The sequence below is a fragment of the Amborella trichopoda genome, chromosome 7 (assembly GCF_054954075.1).
Source record: "Amborella trichopoda isolate Santa Cruz 75 chromosome 7, AtrichopodaSantaCruz75HAP2 v2.0, whole genome shotgun sequence".
NCBI classification, from domain to species: Eukaryota; Viridiplantae; Streptophyta; class Magnoliopsida; order Amborellales; family Amborellaceae; genus Amborella; species Amborella trichopoda.
Window position 1 is genome coordinate 25,581,468 of NC_142342.1, and position 22,885 is coordinate 25,604,352.

The 22,885-nt window shown below is 38.1% G+C and overlaps 1 protein-coding gene across 15 annotated transcripts in view; it reads right to left on the bottom strand.

The window, feature by feature from the left end:
- LOC18426787 (coiled-coil protein) overlaps positions 1 to 22,885 on the bottom strand; it is a 126,372-nt gene that overhangs the window by 35,741 nt on the left and 67,746 nt on the right. For 6 of the 15 annotated variants that reach the window (XR_016059943.1, XR_016059942.1, XM_088872834.1 and 3 more), the window contains exons 13-19: positions 21,205 to 21,696; positions 12,634 to 13,139; positions 12,407 to 12,470; positions 12,178 to 12,280; positions 11,870 to 12,060; positions 2,972 to 3,097; positions 2,755 to 2,825 (exon numbers count right to left, since the gene is read on the bottom strand). Coding sequence is in view for 6 of the 15 variants with exons in the window: in XM_088872834.1 (XP_088728960.1) it covers positions 2,755 to 2,825; positions 2,972 to 3,097; positions 11,870 to 12,060; positions 12,178 to 12,280; positions 12,407 to 12,470; positions 12,634 to 13,139; positions 21,205 to 21,696 (1,553 nt within the window). In the remaining 9 variants the exon portion in view is untranslated. Of the gene's footprint in view, positions 1 to 2,754; positions 2,826 to 2,971; positions 3,098 to 11,869; positions 12,061 to 12,177; positions 12,294 to 12,406; positions 12,471 to 12,633; positions 13,140 to 21,204; positions 21,697 to 22,885 lie in introns of those variants that run through there. The other 9 variants (XR_016059947.1, XR_016059949.1, XR_016059946.1 and 6 more) reach the window with 6 other exon arrangements.

Below are 22,885 nucleotides of genomic sequence, written 5' to 3' on the forward strand. Positions count from 1 at the left end.
CCCTATTCAAGTGGGAGTTTTGTTTTTGACCAAAATAAAAAAGAGTATCTTTGACTTCCTATAGATTCTGGAAGCTCTAGATAACACTAAAAGTGATTATAATTCAGTTTAAATAAAAGTTGGACTTGGTCAAATTATAAGGGGATAAGGTTCCTAATTTCCACCCAAAATCATAATGGCTGATTTGTAGGATGGACGAGTTAGATTTAATCTCTCTCACCCCATAGATTTTCTAACATCCTGAAGGTCAAACTGGGTAAATAAGATAGAGCATACTTAGAAGAAATCTTATTTCAAGTGGGAGGAAGATTTTGTTTTTATTTAATCACTATTTGAACCTCTCTCTCAAATCATGACATATCTCTCTCACGCCAAGAAAAAAATCTTCTCTTTCCTCCACACCCCAGTATTTCTCTCTCAATTTTAACTCATGTCTCTCTCTCCTGTTTGCTCCATAGGGCCATGCCACCCAAAAGAAAGATAATAAGGTGGCATTTTTGAAACCCTAGGTTAGAATTTTGCTGTTTTTGAAGAAAAGGAGCGGTAGAGCCAGCCACGAGAGAAATAAACCCTCAAGCCCAGCTCAAAATTTGATCCTATAGGATACCTACAAACCCTGAATAGGTTTATATGCTCTCTAAAGCCCTAGATTGAAAGGCCTTACCTATCTCAGAAATTCCAGCAAGATCTAAAGGATTAAAAGTGCATCATCGGCCAGGGAATCCGGTGTGGAGTGTATCAAGCCCTGGGGGTGGCTCCAGGAATCATTTAGTAAGTCATCCCTGTTGATTTAATTATTTTTCAATCATATTTTATATTTTTCTGTGAATTTCCAGGAACATATTTTATACGTAAAATTACAGAGGAAGATTGAATATTGCTCTTTGATGGTGTTTAGTTTTGCAGTAAAAGTAAAGATCCTAGGTTATATTTAGGATTTTACTTTTAATTTATAGCAGTGTATAGTGACCCATATAAGTGGAATTCAGGTATATCGAATAAAAGAAAAATAAATATTTTTCAATTTACTACTTTTAGTTTCACATAGCCACTTTTTTCAAAAGAGAGAAAAGGGAAGCCTTTGTTGTGGGTAGACCTATGCTGTTGGACATTGTTCACCAGTACTACGAAATTTGGATTTAAATTCAACTTTTGAATCTCACCAGCTGTGCTGCTGACCTGTCCATGTCTCCAATGATGATTGTCCAGCGGATTTTTAGTTTAGATTTTCTCACATGGAAACCACCTTACTGTGCTCTAATCTGCTGGCATTGTCCTTCCGCTTTTGGTTTCAAGCCTAGTCGTTTCTCCAATTTTTCAATTTTTCCCTTCCCAGTATTTTGCATCCTTCATTTCCCTCATGAGTTTGGGAAATTGAAATGCATTAGTGGTTGATTATTGAGTTGTGTGGAGGGCTATACATGTAATCTTTGTCGTTGCCTAGTCGTTTCTCCAATTTTTCAATTTTTCCCTTCCCAGTATTTTGCATCCTTCATTTCCCTCATGAGTTTGGGAAATTGAAATGCATTAGTGGTTGATTATTGAGTTTTGTGTGGAGGGCTATACATGTAATCTTTGTCGTTTGGTGGATTGGTGTTTCCTGATACCTCTTGCCTTTGGATCTTACCTCTGAACTGCAGTCCATCGATTTTTTCAGATTATTTTTAGATAGTGGTAGTGTCTAGGAGTATTTTAGTACTGATATGCACTGCCCCATAATTTTTCCAAGAGATAGAGCTCCTGTCCTGTTAAATGAATCTTCTGCAAGCTTCCTCGTAGATGTGAAACACTTCAAAGTTAAATGCATCACTAGCTAAGATCCATGTTGAACTGGCATGATGATGAATTTGGTGAGGATGGAGTTCATAGTGAGATAGAGAGGATGGCCTTTTTGAACTTCCATTGTTGAAAGACCAATGTTCTTTCCTAGCCACAAATTTGCATAACATCAGATATAAGCTTCCATTCCTTTTAAATCATGTCATTGGGTTCAGAACTTCATGGAGTACACCCTTAATAACTTCAGAATCCTTTGCAATATCCTCCCCAACCCGGATAGTTGTTTATCCCATTGAGTGGTCATTAATGTAGGTTTTCATGAGGATTACAGGCTACAGGTGTTAAGTTTTTATTTTTTACTGGAGTTCTCTGTGGGTCTAGGTGATATGATTCTAAGGGTAAGATGGGTCTTAATTTTTTTTTTTTGTATATGTGGGTCTTAAGTGCTTTTTAATGGTGTAGTTTTGGCTGTTCAAACATGGCTCTGCATAGGAGGGCTGATGTACCTTTGTCATTTTGGTTTGATGGATGGCTTGGTAATATCTTTTTTTTTGAAACAGGTTAACTGATGGCTTGGTAATGTCAGGGGATGGAGTATGCTTCTTTTCGCCTTGAACGTTGCAGAACATTAGGAGCTGGATGATGTCTTTGTGGGTAAAAAGTTAGATGATAGTGCAGGTTTAGTTGGCCTTGGCCCTGAACTAGCCTTGCCTTTGGGTAGGTGAACCGTTAATTGGCCCCATGGTTGAAAGCATCTAGGCTCAAAGGGGTAGGAACCATATGCTGTCCACCAAAAGTCTTTTACTCGTCTATTCCATGCTGGTTGTTTTTTAGAATGCTTTTTATTGATAAAAAACTCTAGCAACTATTATAATAAATTACATAAATTGCTACAATCATCCATTACACTATTAACAGTATAACAATGAAAGAAAGTTTAAACCAAGAACTGTCAAGGCTTACATGATGACTTACCCATTAATATTTAGCAGCAACCTGGCAGTTGTTCTGTGTATGTGCTCCACGAGATCAAGCACAGAATCCACCTAGGATAATAACAAAAGTAGTTTTCAATGAGAAAATTCAAGGCTCTAAGAGAATATAAAGATGCTTCAATCAAATACATAAGTAAAAAACCATGAGATCAGCAAAAACATTTCCAAATAGCAAAATTCATGGGAAACAAGCCAACCATGTTGCGGTAGAAATCTTCAACAATTGCTCCATTGTTTTGTTGCAGCATTGATTGGAGATGTGCCTTAGATCGATATAATATTTGAGCAACATGGGAGAGTGTCTCTGGACCAATACATCTTTCCTGTACAACAACAAAGCAAAATTTGAAGTAAATTAAATCACTATCTTAAGCTACAAAAATTTATATATAGTCTGAGATTGAAATAGGTCACATGCTAACAAGAATTATCTAAATAATATTACTCAAGAAAAAGCTTTTTCAAATTTTTGTTAATTTACGAACTCGAATAAATTTACAAGTAAAAATATACCAAAAGATCAAAAACTCAGATATTTAGTGGGGCATTAAATCCCTATTACCATTTGCATGTCACTATACAACCATATTAGACATCAAATCTTAAAAAATGGACGATGTACAAAATACATGGTCTCAGTAAAATATGAGTTTTCCATTATTGACACTATGAAACGTTAATTGAACAAAAGACAGCACTTCAAACTTCTCAATGACAGAGCGTCATTGAGGAAACCACTTCACTTCCAATATCAACAATATAAAATCTTCAAATTCCTCGAGGAAGAACATTATCATCTCTCTCTCTTTCTCATTCACAGTGACAGGAATAAACTCTCTTTACTCCAATATTGTAGGTGGACAGAATATGGTGAAATGACAAAAAGCAAGAACAAAGAGGAGGCATTTCATAGAGGCCATCATGTCCTTTCTATACAGTGAAGGAGCCTTTTCTCAGCTAATGAATTCATACAGTACACATCATGTGTGTGGTGCAATATACACCTCGAATTCATACAATACACATCCTGTGTGTTGTGTTTATGAATATTAAAATTTGCTGATGAATCTTGCTCCAAAGGAGAAGATACTCGATTCCAAGTTGGTGGAGTCTCAGTTCCATTTACTCATGGAACCATGATTTTGAAATAGGAATCTGGATCCAAGTGACTTGGGATCTAGTTCGTGAATTTCATGGGTTGAGATCCCTAAATCAAAGAAACAGCTGGAACTAGGACAAATTGTCCTGGAGCACAAGATCAAGCTTCCAGAGTGGGAGCAACTACCTCCTTGGAAGATCCCCGTAGCTACATACCAGCATACCCTGCTATTCCCCATAAGGAGAATCAATATGATGGACACTATTCATGCTGTTGACTCATTTGTGAAAACTCTTCTTCCAAGTCCATCACAGCATAAGTCTAAAGTATCATCCGCTAACTTTTTTCATCACTGGGCCAAGCTAAAATCAAGCCATCATCATCTCTAATGCAATTTACTGCATCCTCTAAACCAAATGAGTGTGTTGTTGGTAGTTGCATGAGCAGATCAGATGCATCCAGAAGCCATTATAAGCACGAGATAAGCACTAGCATTCACCCATGCTAACAATTTTAAGACCCATAAATAGTGGTGGAAACTGGCTATTCATTACGAGCAAAATGGTATCTTTGCAGTGTTTCAGTACAAAGCTCCATGTCCAAAACAGCCCCAGAGTAATTAGGTCAGTCATTCAGTAAGTTAAAATATGATGCCCGGGCTCAGCAAATGTCAGGGTTCCTTAGGTTGAAGAGGAAAATCAAGGAAATGCGTTCATTGCACCTTGAAGGGGCAGCACAGCATGATATTCAGTTGTAGTAAGATAATTGGGCTGTGTCCTTTCTTTCCAATCACAGAATACATCTCAAGTCAATCCACCAATTTATTTATACCAGTATTACTATTGATGAAACCTCTAATCCCATGTCCAAGAAAGAACAACAATTTAGAAATTGTTGACTGTTGCTTATTTCTAGGGAAATACGCCTAATTCCATTGGGGAAGCTTAATTAAGAGGGATCTGTGGAGACTGCTCATTCACAAAGTCTCCATCCTAGAGCAATGATTCTGAGTTTGACAGGTTTGCTAATCTTCATATCCATTGGCACACAAGCCATCATTGAAAAAAAGACTAAATGCGATCTTGGCGAGGGATATATTTTTTTATTTTTCATCTTTTTCACCCCTTTTCTTTTCATTTTCTTTTCTTTTGGCAAAGAACACTTACAAGTAGTCTTATTACAATAACTCTTGCTTCAAAAAAAATAAAACTAACAAATCCAAGATCTTAAAAACCTTGATGTCACTAAACCAATTTTTTTTAATCAAATAAAATAACCACAATTCTTATGCTTGAGAATATAAAGACTAAATAATTAAATTTGGTAAGAAACAAAAAGAGAGTGCCAGAGATTACCTCAACCAGACTTCCTACACCCCACACCGAGTCACCACCATCCAATGGCGTGGGATCAATGATGAACCTTCAATCTCAAACCGGGAAAGCAAGTTTAGACCAAAACCCTCCAATGGAACTTTGAACTCCTCTTAGATCACAAATCTCAAACTTAGGTTCAAACCCACAAAACCTAGCTCAAGAGAGATAGCATCTACTTACTACTACCCAACCCTTAGGATCAACACCACCATAACATAAGCCAAGAGAGAGAGAGAGATCTAGGTGGGGCGTGCCCCCTCTTACAAAACTTTGGAAGAGAGAGAGCTTCTAAGCTGGGGCATGCCCCTTTAGGCTTTAGAGACAACATTGTTCAAAAAAGCGGACGGCCCAACGCCTAAGCAGTCTAGAAGGCCTGGGCACATCGCACAGGCTTAGGCAGCAGTCCCTGGGCAGCTGCCTAGGCGGTACGGTACCCGCCTAGGTAGGCGGCCACCCAGGGCCTGCGCCCTGCCTAAGGGCAAAAATGAGTATTTTTTTTTTCTATTGAGTTTTTTTGAAACATAAAAGCTTTTAAGGATGGGTTTTAGGTTCATTTTGAAACCTAACCCACAAGAACCCATTTTAGATAGAAAGAAACCTCAAAAAAATAGATTTTGTGATTTTCATTGGATCGAAGTGTTTCTCAAAGTTACGAAAAACGGATCCAAACATCACCCAGGTAGAGTTTGGGAGTTTTTTAATCCTATTAGAGGGTGTTTTTTTATTATTTTAGCACCAGAAAACATCTCAAAGGTGGGAGTTTAGAATTCGAGCAATCAAAGTAAGTGCAAAACTTTATTTCTTTGATTGCTTGTCTTATTTCGAGATGTCTTCTTCAGAGTGGAGATCTGGGTTGGAAATATGGATATAACCCGAATCCAAATGAAAAAATTGCATTAAATGCAATTATTGTGAAAAAGATACAAAATAGGGCATAAACCAGTTTAAGAAACATCTTGTCAGTATTAAGGGGGATGTTGTCCCGTGTATAAATGTTCTTGAGGCTACCAAGGAGGAGATTATACAATATTTGAGTTCAGGGAAGCAGAAAGGATAAAAAAGGGTAGAGCAGCCAAGACTCCTAGGGCCTCATTTGCACATAGTAAGAGGGAGGTAGAAGAAGAGGAGGAAGATGCAGATTCAGAAGAAATAGAGGAGGACGATCGTTATCTTGAAGAGAGACATGACTCTGATGATGATAGCCTCAAATCTGATGCATATGATGAGGCTTACCCTATTCTTTTTGATGATGATGACTGAAGAATGAAGAGTTGAAGACGCTTGAGTGCTTGACTCTTGGTGTTGACTGTTAAGTGTTGACTATCGCATCCTAGACTATATATTTTCTGAATTTCTGCATAGTTTCTTTTTCTACTATCTAATTTTTGTGTGGATCGGACTACTAGTGTATGCTTGTATGGTTTTACTGTTTTAGCATTGTATGAAAATATGGATTATGGTCCTATGGATTATCAAAATTCTCTTCTCGACTTCTATCTTTTTTTTTTTCTTCAACTGGGCTGCCCAAGTTCTAGGCGCCCGCCTAGGCGCTAAGCGGCCTGAATCCCCACGGCCACCTTGGTGCCGCCTAGCGCTTTTTGAAACACTGAGAGTGAAAGAGAGAGAGAGAGAACCCCTATGTTGGGGCGTACCCCCCTTAACTTACCAACTAGAGAGAAAAAGAGATATTTAGAGAGAGAAGAGAGATTTAAGTGTAGAGATTTGGATAGGGATCTTGAACAAGATTAAGGTTTCTTAGGGTTTTTCATGGCTTGCCTCTTCTTGTGAGATTGAATATGAACCACTGATTTGGGGTGACTTGTGGGGTACGATTTGCGCCTTCCATTCCATAAATGGACCATCAAAATCATGGAAGGTGCTAGAACCTTTATCCCCCATTCCTAAACCATTTTTCCATCAATAGAAATAAATAAAATAATTTTCATAATATAGTGCTTACCAAAATTATGCGCAACCCTTCCCATGCTTTCCAAAAATCCTTTGAAAGCTTCCTCAAGGCAAAATCTTTCCAAAAAACTTCAAAGCTTTCTCTTCAAGCCAAAGCTTGAACTAACACTAGAAAAGTTTCATTAGGGTGGGGTATGTCATCTTAGGTGGTACTTCATGAGCCCAACCCACATGCAGTGGTGGGCCCATTAACATATTGGGCCTCCCATGCAATGTTAAAATTATTAAAATTAATAATATGATTTTTATAAATCCATAAAATCAAATTTGAATATTTAAATCAATCTAAAATCAATATCTCTGTTGTTTTTATCTAAATTTGACAAATAAGATATACAGAGATTTAAAAAAATTCAAATAACAATTCTAAAAATCATATATCATTAAAAACTCACATAATTAAATTCATTAGATGGAAAAATGATCCATATGGTTTAGGAATTAAATAAATAAACACTGGGGCACTCCACCTTCAACTGTGGACTACGGTCCACATTTGCTTTATCAAACAGACAAAGTGTTTCCCATGACCTACAGTCCATGCAGGGGCTCATTAGTGGGTCACTGAAGTTTGGTCGATGAGCCAAGGGGTCGTAATCCCAGCTTCTGGATTTCAGGTTCTCCCCAGGAGACATACCAAGGTCACCTAGACCTGATACGACCACAGTTCCTATGGCGTATAAGGGTATCTCTCACACATGCATAAGCTTCACCCTGAAAGATGGTTCGCTTTTCCGAAAGGATTATCAGATATGCATGCTGTGTGATGGCTCGCGGATGATGCTTTGGCCCCCGTCTCTGAAGGCCACCATCGCACACAAGGGTCACACAGTCCTTCGGCTCACTCATTTGGGCATATTCCGACTCATCAAGGGATGACCTATTAGAACCCTTATCAGATAGTTTGCTATGCCCAGGTAACATAGGTTTTTTCCAACCAACTGGTCTAGCTCATCAAGCTCAGTCCGGTATCAGCAAACATCATTTGCTTAGTATGGTCCACACAGGACCACACTCCCATTGAGTTCATGTTCCATTATATAAAAATGTTTATTACAAGCACTCATAAGGCCTTTAATGGTCACACTCACCCAACAATCATGATGTCATCATCTTTAATCAAAGCATCGCAAGTGCTACTTTCCAATAAGAATGCACAGGTCATTGCAAAGCACCTTCTGTTGTACATTAAAGTTTCACCAAATTGCATAACGGACCATATTTTTAGCACATCCTTTGAATCTGATCATGAAAATTTTTCATTTCATGTAGAAAAGATGTTGGTGTGGATCTCTAAACACCAAACTGAGAATGATAAATAATGCAATACTGCAGCCACTGCAATGGAAGAATGCAAAAATGTGAAAGTCGTGTAAGTAAACTTCTCAGGATCAATACAAGTACTAGTTAGTAGCACTGCAAGCCATTCTTGTCACTTTTTCAGTCAGCAATACAACAATTTCAGACCATTAAGGAAGCACAATATCATAGTGCTTCGTTATTTCAAATGTCAACAATTTTGACCAATCATAAACTTCCAACAACTTTTCTCGGAGTTGTCAACAAGGTTTACAAAATGCAAATACGAATAAGTCCCAGAAAAAGATTTACGGATCACTAAAAAATATTGGATGGGCTTTTCACACTCCCAAAGGGTGCACACCAATAATGTGTCACAGGTTCTCCTTTTAAGCTATTCTTTTTTGAAGGAGGTGATTATATTACTAATATTGTACAAAAATACAAAAAAATTCTCACGAGAAGTGAGATGGCAGGCCACAAATCGAGTGCTCCATTATATCAAATAACAATAAAAAAAGAAGAAAAGAAAAGAAAAAACAAAAATGAGAAGGAAAAATAGGGACTAGGTAGATGGAGTTTGGGGAAGAAAGTGTCCTGGGTAGAAGAAAAGAAAGGGGATATGAGAAGCGACAGAGGGTCAGTAAAGAAAGAAGAAAAGGAGGGGGAGGGGTAGAAGATACCGGTAAAAGGATCCTGGCAAGAGAAGAGGGAGGAAAGGTGGGGGGAGGCGAAAAAGGAAAAAGGAGATAGGGTATACTCCTATACAAGGGCAGGACACCAAAACAGGTGCCTCGTATAATGATATACAGTTGACACAAAACAAGAAAAAAAATAAAAGTCTGGGAGAATCACCCAGAGATGTACGAGTATTGCAAAAATTAATAGAAGAGGGAAGGGGGTGACCCAAAAAACAGGTGCTAAGAAGTAAGGGAGAAAGAAGAGAGAGGCTACCTAAAACCAAAAGCTCAAAAGTACAGTAGTCCAGATCCAGCTGTAAAAAGCAAAGCATTAAAAAGAAAGAGAAAACAGGGAGATGGTTGGGAGAAGAGGAAGGGAGAAAAGACAACAGAAGAGAGACAGATCCATGTCAGTGAAAATAGAAGACTAGTAAAGGTCAACATAAAAGCAGGGTCCCCAAAGTGGAAGCACCCTCTTTAGCTACAGTGTCCGCCTTGGAGTTAGCCACCCGTCAGGTATGATGGAAGCCGACTAAAAGTTTGGCCTGCACAGATAAAATACATGATAAAAATGGTAGCTAGACACCAGGGGTACTGGAGCCCACAGAATAATATTGGTGTGGTCGATGAGCTTGGACCACAGGTACAGTTGGACCTAAAAAGACCTCCAAGCATGGCACTGGCCTCAGCCCATGAGGAGTCACATATGCCAAGGAAGACATTGAAGGATGAAATGGCATTACCCAAACAATCAAGGAAGATCCCACTGAAGCCACAAGGTCTAGTGTTACCCAAAGAGCAACCGTTGGAGTTTAATTTGATGACCCACTACTTGGAGTGTGCCAAAAGGAGAAGCGAGAGGGCTTGGAAGGGCAGGACTTAATAATGTTGCCCAGATGCAAGATGCGATCCAACATGGCAAATGAGTTAAGGAGAGTGGGGCTTTCCCAGTGCTTAAGATAGAGTTATATTGGCCTCTGAAAACCCCGAAACTCCTTTCTTGACAGATGGACCAAAGCATGGCTATGACAGAGGACCTCCAAAGGAAATTACCAGCTGCTAGTATGGAGGGGAGAAAAAGACAGAGAAAAGTGAGTGATGGACTGTTGGTGTTATCCATTGCGAGTTCAAATCTTTGTCAATTCCAGAGGCAGAAGGCCACTTGACAATGTAGAAATAGGTGTGCATGTATCTCCTTTGCTTCTAAGTATAAACAACAGTAATTTAACAGAGGAAAGCCTCTTTCTTGGAGCCCATGATGAGATTCCTACCAAGGATTGCTAGCCAACAGAAGGCTTGGATATTAGGTGGTAAGGGTGAGAGACAAACTTTGTTTAGGGATGATGGAGTGAAGGAAGACAACAACATGGAGAATGAAGAGATTTTAAAATTGCGAGGAGAGGTGGTCCAATGACCTTGTCTGGACCAGAGTTTGAGAGAAAGAAAGGTTGCAAAAGGTTTAAGAGGGCCAAAAAGTCTGTTTCTTGGTCAGATAGGGGTCTCCAGAAAGAGAATGTCCATGTGCCGCAGTTGAGGAGATTCAAAACACTAGGAAACCAAAGTATTGGGGGAACAAGATAAAAGAAAAGGTTAAGTCTGGTGGCCGATCCAAAGATCTGACAAGAAAAGAAATCTATCCTCAGCTTATTTTGAATTAACAGAAGCCAAAACGTGGTGGTGGCAGGTATAAATTCTTTTGTAAATCCTGGAGGAAAGATGGATAGGTCTGCGCAGAAAGAACCATCCATGAGGATCAGCTCTGTACTTGTGGAGTAGTATGCAGTGGTTGGTGAAGAACTACCACAATTTTCTTAGCAAGGTGAGGCTCATTGTTCTAAGGTTTCGAATGTCAAGGCCTCTAGAGGACTTGGGTTGGCAGACTTTCTCCCCGGCCACTAGAATTTTGCATTCGGAGGGGTTACTATAAAAAAAGACTCCACGAGTTGCTACAGGGTGACTGCGACTGAGGGCAGCACAAGGAATAACAACATAAACAAATGGGAAGGCTGGAGCGGCCTGCTTTGATGAGAGTAATGTGACCCCCAAGGGAAGAAGCGACCTTCCCACAGGGATCCTAAAGGGATTTTCGGGTTTTACCAATACACATGGTAATTAGAAGGCAAAGGATCATTACAACATCCCAGTCTAGACATGAAATCTAAAAAGACATAGGAGGACAACCAGTATAAAAGAGTAGGCCATATGATCCTGGGATTCCCAAAAGATGTTGCCAAATGTGGCAAAAGTTTAATCCCATGATTGGGGCGCAAAAATGGTAAAAAGGGATGGTCTGGTTCACCTTAGACCAGATGAACAGGCTGTCCTACTGCTGAAACCAGAACTAGACTGTATAGGCATGTATTTTACCATTTCAGTTCTTTTTTGGACGAGAATGGATTTAGAACCAGCTGCAGTCAAAGCCGGTGCGTTCCAATTTTGATAACAATAACCATAAAAAAAATATAAACATTGAGAAAGAATAACATAACCTCTCTAGTTCATCAGTCCGTCAAAAGCACCTCTGTGTTTACCCAGTATCACATAGCTGTTAATCAAGTCTACGGTACATAGAAGTTTGCACAATCAATTTACGAGGTTACCTTATAATACAAAAAGCAAACATCTACGTTGGAACTATATTTGCAAGTAACTACTTCATGAAGTCAAAGATACCTTTAACCCAAAAGATGTACTTGGTATATGACCAGAGTGTACGGTGGATGGGTTTACTGGAGTTACTTCTGTTTGTATGACGGAGTTGCTAATAGCTCCTGGTGAAGCTGAAGAGACCGATACAGCTTGGCTCTTTGTTCGATGATCATATAAATCTTGGGTTATTCTCATGAAAGCATTCCTTAATCGAGCTGCCATTTTGAAATAAAAAGAGGCAGAGTTAGGATGCCATCATTATTCTGTCAAGGAAAAGAAGCAAGTCAACAACCAAATAATCTCAAGAGCCTAATGGGGGGAGATGGCTTTACGAGGAATAGAATCCATGGTGCCTACTCCATTAATACACAGGTCTCGTTGGCCAAATGTCTTAAACAGAGAATGAAAGTAAACCTCGAACAGCTGACAAATCCCCTGTAATGCGGAACTGAATGAGAAGAAATATAGTCAAAGCATCCATTAATTATTACGCTGAAACTGAACAACAGATAGATAATTATAAGAATTCAAAAATTCCATAAAGGATATCTTCTGGTGTACCTCAAAAAAATCTACATTAACTATCTGTAATTTCTGCATAAGCCTTGCATACTTGTCCATCAACCTGTAAATACAAACAGACTGTGAAAGATAATGGAATATTCATATAATGTGATCAGTTTCTTTTACAAAATATACATACATAATGAGATAGAACTTTTACTAACAAACATAACAGCCAGTGAAACTTCAAAATGCAGTTCAAATGAACCAACAGCAAGTTTCACCTTAAAAGAGACAGTGAGGACCCTGTTTGAGCTCTGATTTCATCATCTTCCAAGTTTATAGAGGATGTCGTTGCAACTGCTGGTCTAGAAATACGGCTTGGCAGCTGACTGTCTTCATCAATAAAATCAGCTAGAAGATCCTCGTTTTCATCATCCACAACAGAAGCATCACCATTTACATGAGATGAGACACCCTCAATTACATCAGAAATCCCTGGACCAGTGCTCTGCAAGGTTCCAGTTCCACAATCTCTGTTACTACCTGAAATCCTGGCAGTGAAAGGATTTCCTTTCTCTACCCATAGGGAAAAACCGTCCTTTATGTCATGAATTTCAACTTGGTTAGGCATATTCTCTGTATATTGAACTAACATCTTCCGAGCAATACCATCAGATGGGACAATTAATGGCGCCCCATCTCCAACAAGACCTTCCAAACTTACGACTTGCATTGTATCTGGTGGAATTTGTTGCCAGGTCTCCTTCTCCAGAACCATCCTAAGTGCCTTGCACACAACAGAGTAAGTATCAGTAATACCTCCAGAGAAAGAAAATATAATCTGTGCAATTCAGTGCAAGAAATGAAATAGGCATTTATTTTTGCGACAATTGAAATGCATCCACACTTATTCAATATCTCAACCGGGTTCAAACATCACATATACCCATGTGTGTGTGCAGTCATTTTGACAGTCCCAGACACAAACACTGCAGCAATCGTCCCTCCCTCAAATCCACCACTTTGGATCAAGGGGTTAACTGGGTTAACTAAGTTGTCAGATTTAGCCTTTCATACCAGTGCCAGATTGGAACCCTTCTTTAGTTCTTTGTTAAATTGAAATTTTTTAAGCTTCCTTTACCATGCTCTAGCTTTGAAAAAAAACCAATGTCACTGCAATCGTAATCATGCAAGGGAGACCCACTAGAAAGCATGATCTCATAGCAGTAAAATTGAGTACCATCCAACTATCATTATAACTATGAGTTCATTCAGGAAGAACACTAAATCATCTTTACACGCAGAAAAACAAGAATTTCTGATGGAGGGAAATTTATTTTTATTTTTATTTTTATTAAATTTCAAAGGATGTATATTATAATTTTAGTTTTAGTTTTTTAGGGATTCTAGGGTTTTTTTTTTATGTGTTTCATAAGTACATATTCACAATTACTATTCATGAGTATTGTTTGTTGGGTTTCGTGGCATTTAAAGGCCTAGAAAAATGATACTTTATGGTAGAATATGCACTTCAATGGGAGTGCGTGTGTTGACTGACCATGGGTTGGGCGGTTTATGACCTTGATTATGTCCAAAACCCTTACCCCGGGGCATGTAGCACTATCAAGAAGGATTTACAGTGGGTCATCTCTTGTTGAGGTTGTAGAGAACATGTCCAAAGGTGATGTTTGTCGGCCAGGAGAACTATGTAGTCTCCTGTGTGCGGTCATAAGCCTGTGAGAGCACGAGTCAAAGCCCTATCAACCTTCCACATGGCATATGCACATGACAACAGCACTAATGGGAAGCAGGCCCTATAGAGGGACATACGTACATTTGCATAAAGAGAGTCCCCTTTGCACTGTGGTAACCAAGTGCAGGACTTGCTCTTAAAGAGAGGCATTGAAATCCACATTCCATGATCATGGTTCTTCTGTTTATTGTCCAACTTTGACAAATCAATCATGAGCCCTTACATCAAGAGTGTGGGTCATGGGTTTTTGTTGAGTTGGACAAAAAAACAGTAGTGGATTATGATACTTGGGTCCAGTGGAGTGCCCTTATTGTCGAGCCTACTTGAAAAATATTTTATTTTGGTATTACAAATGTTTTTATGATTTCTCTTACAAATTTTTCAGACTTGAAAATTTATTTCTGCTGTAAAATCCTTCAAAATGGCATTTCCATGATTTCTGAAATTTGGAAAGGCACATGTGGGACCCAGGATCCTACCCCACATGAGTGCCACCGATGAGCGCGACATGGGTCATTGTGGGGACCTCGTAATATCTCTTTGGGTGGCACACCTTGTTACTTTTATTTATGCGACATTTCTTTTTTGTTAAAGGTTATTTTAAGGGAATCTTTTAAATATTAAAAGATTATTTTAATTATGAGTTTGGTTGACCAAAACCCTAATTATCTTGACTTCCTATAGATTTTGGAAAGATATTATGATGTTTTGGATTGGTTATAATTTAAATTTAAATAGAAGTTGGACTTGGGTCAATTTATAAAGGGATAAGGTTCCTAATAATCATCTCGAAATCATGATGGCAGATTTGTGGGATGGATGACTAAGATTTGTTCTCTCTCACCCCACAGATTTTCTAAGTTCCTATTGGTCAAGTTGTATCATTGGATAGGCAATATCTAAGAAATTTTAATCCAAATAGGAGAAGAAATTCTTTCTATTTAAATACCATTGAGCCCTTTCTCAGCAGACACATTTCTCCCTTCCATGCACCAAGTCTCTCTCTCTCATTAAAAATTCATTTTTCTCTCTCCCCCCTTCCAAAACGAGTCATGCCACCAAAAATTTGATAAGACAAGGGTGACACATTGAAACCTTAATTAGGGTTTTGTTGTTTGGAGAAGAAAAAAGGGTATGCCCAGCCATAGGAGGATTCTATGCCTTCAAGCCCAGCCCTAATTTGTTCCTAAGGATTCCTACAAACCCTAGTTAGGCTTCCATGCTCTCTAAAACCCTAGAGTAAGAGATATTACCTATAAAGGCTACCCATCTCTAAAATTCCAGAAGGATCAAAAGTGACAAAAATGTGCTATCAATAAGGGAATCGGGTGTGAGGTGGATCAAGACCAAGAACCTTTTAGTATGTCTTCGTGGTAGATTTAATTATTTTTCAGTATTATTTCATATTTTCTGTGAATTTTGAAGACCATATATTGTACTTTAAACTATAGTGGAAGATTGTTTATTGCTCTTGGATGGTTTTTATTTGCTTTGACAATAAAAGTAAAGATCCCAGGTTGTATTTAGGGTTTTAAATTTAATTTACAGTAGTATATAGTGGCCCACGTAAGTGGAATTCAAGAATATTGACTAAAAGAAAAAGTATTTTTTTTAATCTAAAACCTTAAGTTCCACATAGCCACTCCTTTCACTATTCAAAGGCATAAAATTATCATTACGAATTCTAAGTTAAGTTAGGATATATGAGTCAATGTATTATTTGTTTGGACACTTTTTGTACTTAGATTATTAAAATATGATATGTAAGAGGTGTGTGGCCCTGAGGGGGTCATTCCACATGATTTTTTTGAAATTGAAAGAGAGAAAATCTTAGGCTTTTGGAACCCTAGCTTGGCTGCGGAGAAGAACCCTAGGTTTCTTTGACTTGTGCTTGTGCTTGGCTTGTTTCTTGCCAATTTTAATGTTTTCTCAAATTATCCTGCATAAACCTTCCAAGTATTTGGGTCGCTTCCATGTTAAATTATAAATATGAAATCAAATCTCAGTTTTAAGGATACATGAGATAACATTTGTATGTATTGTAAACGGTATCATAAATGCTCCAGTGAACTATGAATTCTTATTAATTGTACTTGACCAAAATCTAGTATTAAAACCACTCAACCTCAATTCTAATACTGTGATTAAGATTCCTACATCAATTTCTCTTTGATAGTATAAGTGCAAAGCTGTCTACACTAAAATCGAATATTTTGGCAGGTGCAGCTGATTGGTTCCTTGCACATAAGGATAGTGGCTTCATTCCTAAAAGTCTATCATTAGCAATCCTTCGGGAGTAGTGACTATGGGTGTTACCATCAACACTCGTAGTGAGGTTGTTTGGATACCACCACCAGTGAATTCCTTCAAACTTAATTTTGATGGAAGTTCACTTGGCAATCCAAGGCCAGCCGGCTATGGTGGATCATTAGAAATAGGGTCACATTATTTTTTCTTACCTGGGGCCTTGTGGCATCACAACAACAAATGAGGCAGAAGTACGAGGTATTAGAAGGTTTGAAATTGCTATGCACTTTGGAAGGGGACATGATTATCGAAGGAGACTCAGCAAATGTCATTGCCTGGAATAAGAGAAAGGCAAAAATCCCTTGGAGATTAAGGACTATTTTTCATCAAATTTGGGATATTTTGTCAACCTCTATGGCAACTGTCCAACATTGTTATAGTGAGGCGAATGAAGATGCCGATGTTCTTGCTAAAGGAGGAGTCCATACTCTCTCTTTGTTGGTTATTTCTTTTCAGTAATATTGTGACATTGCCTGAACATCTTGTATTTTACATATGAATTAATAACAAGTCGTACGTTACTGTTAAAAAAAAAAAGATTCGTACATCAATTTCAGTACCAAGGGAACCCCTATTCAGGTTATTATGACCTTTGAGGATCTCGATTCCAATACCAGGGAACCATAGCAAAGAATACTCAATACATCAGTTCCAATTCAAAGGGATTCTTGCATAATGATTACTCTAGAACCTTGAACCTTTTACCCTATGAAACAAATTTCCTCATGATTTCTCATGTGATTCTAGGTTGTTGGGGTGTGCGATCCCATAGATGCTGAAATCTCGATTCAAGTTAGGCTAAAACTCGTTAGGAATCTCGATTCCACCTGTTTGAAACTCGATTCCAAACTGGTATGAATGTCGATTCCAATCAGTGTTTTAAAATGCTTGATGCGGCCAAAAGCAATGGGGGGCTGATGTGGCTCGATGCCGTCTGGATGCGAGTGCATCGCGAAGATGCGGTCAATAAATATAAAAAAATTCTAAAAATCCTAAACAAATAGGTTAATGCATAAAAAAAATATGGAAGTGATATATGTGATAGTATGTATTTTAGTTTAACGATTAACTCCAAAAATATTAGCTGTCGGAGATCCTGTATCCACTATCCCTTGATAGAAACTACAAACTTGAAATTAATTTCATAAAACATTCAACAATCAACAACCATACACACAAATTTGCAAACACAAACTTTAAAGTTACAAAATAGTGATACTACAAATCAAAAGTCCATGTCTCCATAAGCACAAATCAACAACCAAAAGGTTCAAATCAAGATTCAAGTATCAAACAATCCCCAAATCCAAGATCTCAATGAAAAACTATTTCTACCTTTTTTTTTTTTTTTGCTCGATTTGATCCCAAAAAAGCCACGAAAGTGGTAAATGCTAGTTTCGGAGGTTAATACCCCCCAAACTATTTCCCCCAATTTTTGATGGCCAAAAAGACCATTTTGCCCATCCCCGAGGGGCACAATCGAAAACAGTATGCGGCCAGAAGCGCTATGCGGCTCTGATGCGCTATGATGCGGCACATATGCGCCCCCATACTGCCAAACTGCATATGCGGTCTTTTCCAATGCGGTTCCCACCGCATACCGCTTGATGCAGGCACCTTTTAAAACGCTGATTCCAATTGGTCTGAAACTCAATTCCATTTGGGTTTGAACTCGATTCCACAGAGGTAGGAATCTTAATTCCACTTCGATCGAAACTTGGTCCCGATAAAGTAGGAACCTTGTTTCCTGCAATTCCCCATATGTCCAGACAACCTTTCTGACAACATGAATCTTCTAGCCACCCATGCGGTGATTCTGATTCCTAAATCGGATTGAAATCTCAAGCTTTGCGACAATAGTGGTTCAAGATTGAGATCTAGATCATCATTTCAACAGATTGCAACCTCACTTAAAATAGGGGCACAATATTAGTTTAGAGGGATTTCTATCCCAAAGGGAGTTGCAACATTTTGAATTTCAACCCATGTCTTTGATTTCGTGTTGTCTTTGTGCTTTATGACGATTTCTTAGCTAACCATCACTAGCAGGCCATTTTGTTTTTTGTCTTGATGGTCATGGATTGACCAAGCAATAGAAAACTAGCAAGCCGACTCAGAATCGCTCAGGTCTCCTCAGAACGTGGGGTGCCCACCCATAGTTGTTGGAAACCCCTAGGAACCCGAATCGTTTTAGGAACCGAAATCAGGGAATCGCCCTGGCTAGAAGATTCCTATCTTAGGAATCGTTGTTGCTACAATAGGTATCGTGGGGAACGAGATTCCTAGTTTTTAAGAATCGTGTTTCGACTGAAATAGATCCAAGTTTCATCCACATATGGAATCGAGATTCGATCCTCCGTGGAATCGAGATTTTTACCCCCTGGAATCGATACTTTAGGAGTCAAGATTCATTCATATGTGGAATTGAGTTTCCGACATCTATGGAATCGAGTTTCTGACATATGCGGAACAAATATATGTTATTGTTTCAAATCGTGATTCAAATTTGAATATATTTGGAATCAAGTTTCTGAAGTATATGGAAGTTTGAGATCGAGATTTAGAATAATATGGACTATGAAATGCGTTTGACGACCTCTACTAGGAATCGAGATTTCATTTTTATGGAGAAGTAAGCCCAAAGCATATCTTGAGCCTTATCAACTTTAGAACCTATATTGGATGTCTCTTATTAGAAGGTTTCCTAAATTTTAAAGTGATTGTGTTGACTATTGAACTTACGGTCACTATATACAAAAGATGAGTATTTCTAAATTGTGATTTTGACTTCATTATCATAAATACAAAATAAGATTATGTCTACGCCATGGTTTTACTTTTAATTGTATGTGTTGTATTTACAAGTTATATTTAAAATTTAAAGTAAAAGCCTTCTAGGGTGGCACAAGTAAAATAATGAAAACCTACAAACACTAGAAACATTCGAAGGAAGATTTTTACTCCAATTTCCTTTAGGAAGTGCACAACCATCATAGACATTGGACATTATGTACTATGAATTGTATTTTTTTTTTTTTTTTTTTGACACTTTGAATTTATTTATTTTTTAATCAGGATTTAATCCTCGCAGGAATACAGATTCGATATATTTGGGAACGTCTACCCATAATTACTGAGTTCAAGTTTCTAAAGATGTGTTGGATTGAGATTCTGAAATTAAGGAATCGAGTTTCCTTGGTTCCGATAAATGGTTTCTAAAGATGTGTTGAATCGAGATTCTGAAATTAGGGAATTGAGTTTCTTTGGTTCCCAAAAATGGTTTCTAAAGATGCGTTGAATTGAGATTCGAAATTTAAGGAATCGAGTTTCTTTGGTTCTGAAAAAACGGTTTCTGTGAAGATTCCTTAACGGAAACGAGGAATTGGGTTTCGGAACCTGAATCGCAAGGTCGGTGGAGAGATTTTGGTAACTATGGTGTCGGTTATGTTACCTAAAACAGGTGGTTCAATGTAGTGAATGACTTGGTTTATTGTAGGCAATCGAGCTATTCTAGAGTTAGACACTTATCATGGCCTGGCAATCTCATTTTTCTCAGTTTTTTATGGAACTTTCATGCTATGAGTTCTCATTGGGTATGTGTACAGAAAATGACAAGATATTGGATTATACATTTTTCAAAGTTTTAAATGTTCCATTAAAATATCATATACAAATACAAACATGCGTGCATGCACACATACATATGTACATATAAGGCGCTCCTTAAGCACTCCCAGACACGTACATCTATCATGCCGCTTCTAGGCTGCAACCCAAGCAGCAGTCCTAGGTGCTCCAAAGGTAGGGAGCTTCATCCATGAGTCAATCCCAAGCTCCAACACCCGCTTTTGCACCCAACAACTATGATTTGAAGTTTTCAAGAACACTGCTGATTTCTTTGAAATCTTTCGAACTCAATCTGGATCATTTCACTAAATTCCAATCCATGACCCAAGATAATATCTCCTGTGAAACATCTTCCATAAGCTTCTCATGACAACACAACCTTTAATCAGATGTCAAATCTTCACATTGTTTAGCAGAATCCCCAAAACCCACACAATTATTCGGATAACAGTTCCACTTAATAGAAAATAATCTTAAGTTTTGACAGTATGTGAAGCTGTTCACATATCCTTGCAATCCGTTACATATTGATGGCCACTCCACAAATGTCACTCAAACTTATTAGTATTAAGTTGCACTTAGTGTTGAGTACCATGAGAATCAGGCACAACACACTTTATGTCAGTCACATAGTACATCAGAAAGCCGCCATAAAGATCAAGTTAATTGATACTTCATCGTAGGCAACACACTATATACGGTGTTATGCTAGCATTTACCTGAGCATTTTCTGCACCAATGCATTCAAGGTGATTACATAGTGTCATCAGAAGAACAGGAAATATCATCTCATTCGTAACCCATGTCAATGTTAATCAACTAAGATAAATGGAACATCAAAGAAATACTTCTCAAGCATTAAATTAAAATATTTAATACTTCCTAAGTGTAATCTAACGTTACATAAAATTTAACAAAGATCAATGGAACATCAAGGAAATACTTCTCAAGCATTCAATTGAAATATTTAATACTTCCCAAATGAAATCTAACATTTTAACATAAAAGTTCACTAAAGCAAAGACTCAATCAATTAAACCACGCACTCATTCAAGACTACTGATAAGAACTACATGAACATCCTATCACGAGATGTAAACATCACGGGACTAAAAAATGGTCAGCCAATATTCAAGAAATATATGCACAAGGGAAGTCTTCATACATCAATACTTTGCCGATGAAATGCTCCAAAATAACTTCTGCAGACAGTCTTTAATCGCTGCCTAAAATCAATAGCTTCAGTGCCACAAAATGCCTCACCAGCCAAGATGAATGTGTTTAGATCCTCGTAATTCCTCAAGAATTGGTGTGTGTTCGTTGAATAAACTGCATCACATGAGAGCAAAACTGAAACACGACTTGTTGTGAGCTGCCAAAGATTCTTTCGACCTCTTTGCAATGCTTGTGAAATGAAAAGAACTGCATCCTTCTTCAATTGATCACAAGGGGAAGTGCTGCTGGAAGCAATTGGAGAGTCATCACCCGCTTCGTGAGCAGATCTCTGGACATCGGCAGTCATCCCATCATCACATGCAACCTGCAATAAAGAATCCTTACAACAAACACCTTCTGAACACCCTGAGTCACCATTCTGCGTACTTCTATTGCCTATCCAAGGTACATCATCTGGTCCATCACCCGCTGCTTCTGAATCCTAAGATTGCAAGAACAAAAACACAAAAGGAATCAATATCAGCTAAATATTGGATGATGAAAATAGTTACATATCAATAAAAAATTTATCATTGTTTTTGGGTATTTTAAAAAAAAAAGTACTACAAATTGAAAATACAAGCAAAAGCACCAGCATATCAAACTTTGCACTAACAGACCCAGCATTCAAGATATGCATATGATAAGAATGTCTAATATGTAGCACATTAGTCACCAGCGGTGGTGGTGATTGATTGCATCTAAATGTCTCTCAAGTTCAAATTACAAACAGAACGACCAGTATCTAAAACTTTGCATTAAGAGACCAAGCATTCAAGATATACACATGATAACAATGCAGAATATATAGCATATTAGCAGCCAGGAGAGGGAGTGATTGATTGCACTATGAGAAGATATCCCATGATTTTAAACATCACAAAGTTGTAAACTGAACTGATAAAGGATAATACAGATGTGACTTACTCACGTGAAACAGATGTGAAATGTGCATATAAGTGGGAGAGGCAATGTAGGAAGAGATCATTTTCATTAGAAATCATTAAGGAATTGCAACTTTAAGGCGAGCGAACTATGAGTACAAGATTCCCATCTCTAAGAACCCACACAGGAAAATTCAAAACACAATGAAGTACACATTCTAAACCGGCTACAGAAATGCTCAATGATCATATATGAGAGTAGGAGTGGTAGTGGCAGAGGAAATTTTTCACTAGTAGAAAGCTCAATATGGCAGAATCGGTTTAATAGCCAGGCAAATGTTTCATACAAACTAACTCCCTGACATCATCTGCACAACTATCCCAGAGAACTTCTTATGAGTGAACTGAGCAAAAGCCCCAGAACTTATATTGCCAATTTATGTAATTTATAGCCATGTAGCAAAGTATATTCCACTCCATTGAGCCTTGCAACAATGGATGACAGAAAAGTTGAGTCTAGTAGGGCCACAGCGCTTTGAAACCATCAAGGAATGAGGAACAGCAAATAGTTAAAAATCCCACACCCACATCCAAAGATGCTAAGAAGAAGACAAAATGCTTCAATAAAAGGTATTTTTTATGTTTCTAAGATTTCATGAAGTGTAATTTCCTGCATATATCTACAAAAAGGAAAGTTTGCGTTGCAACAATAACAAGAAGTGTAAGACCAACTACACTTCTTGTTAT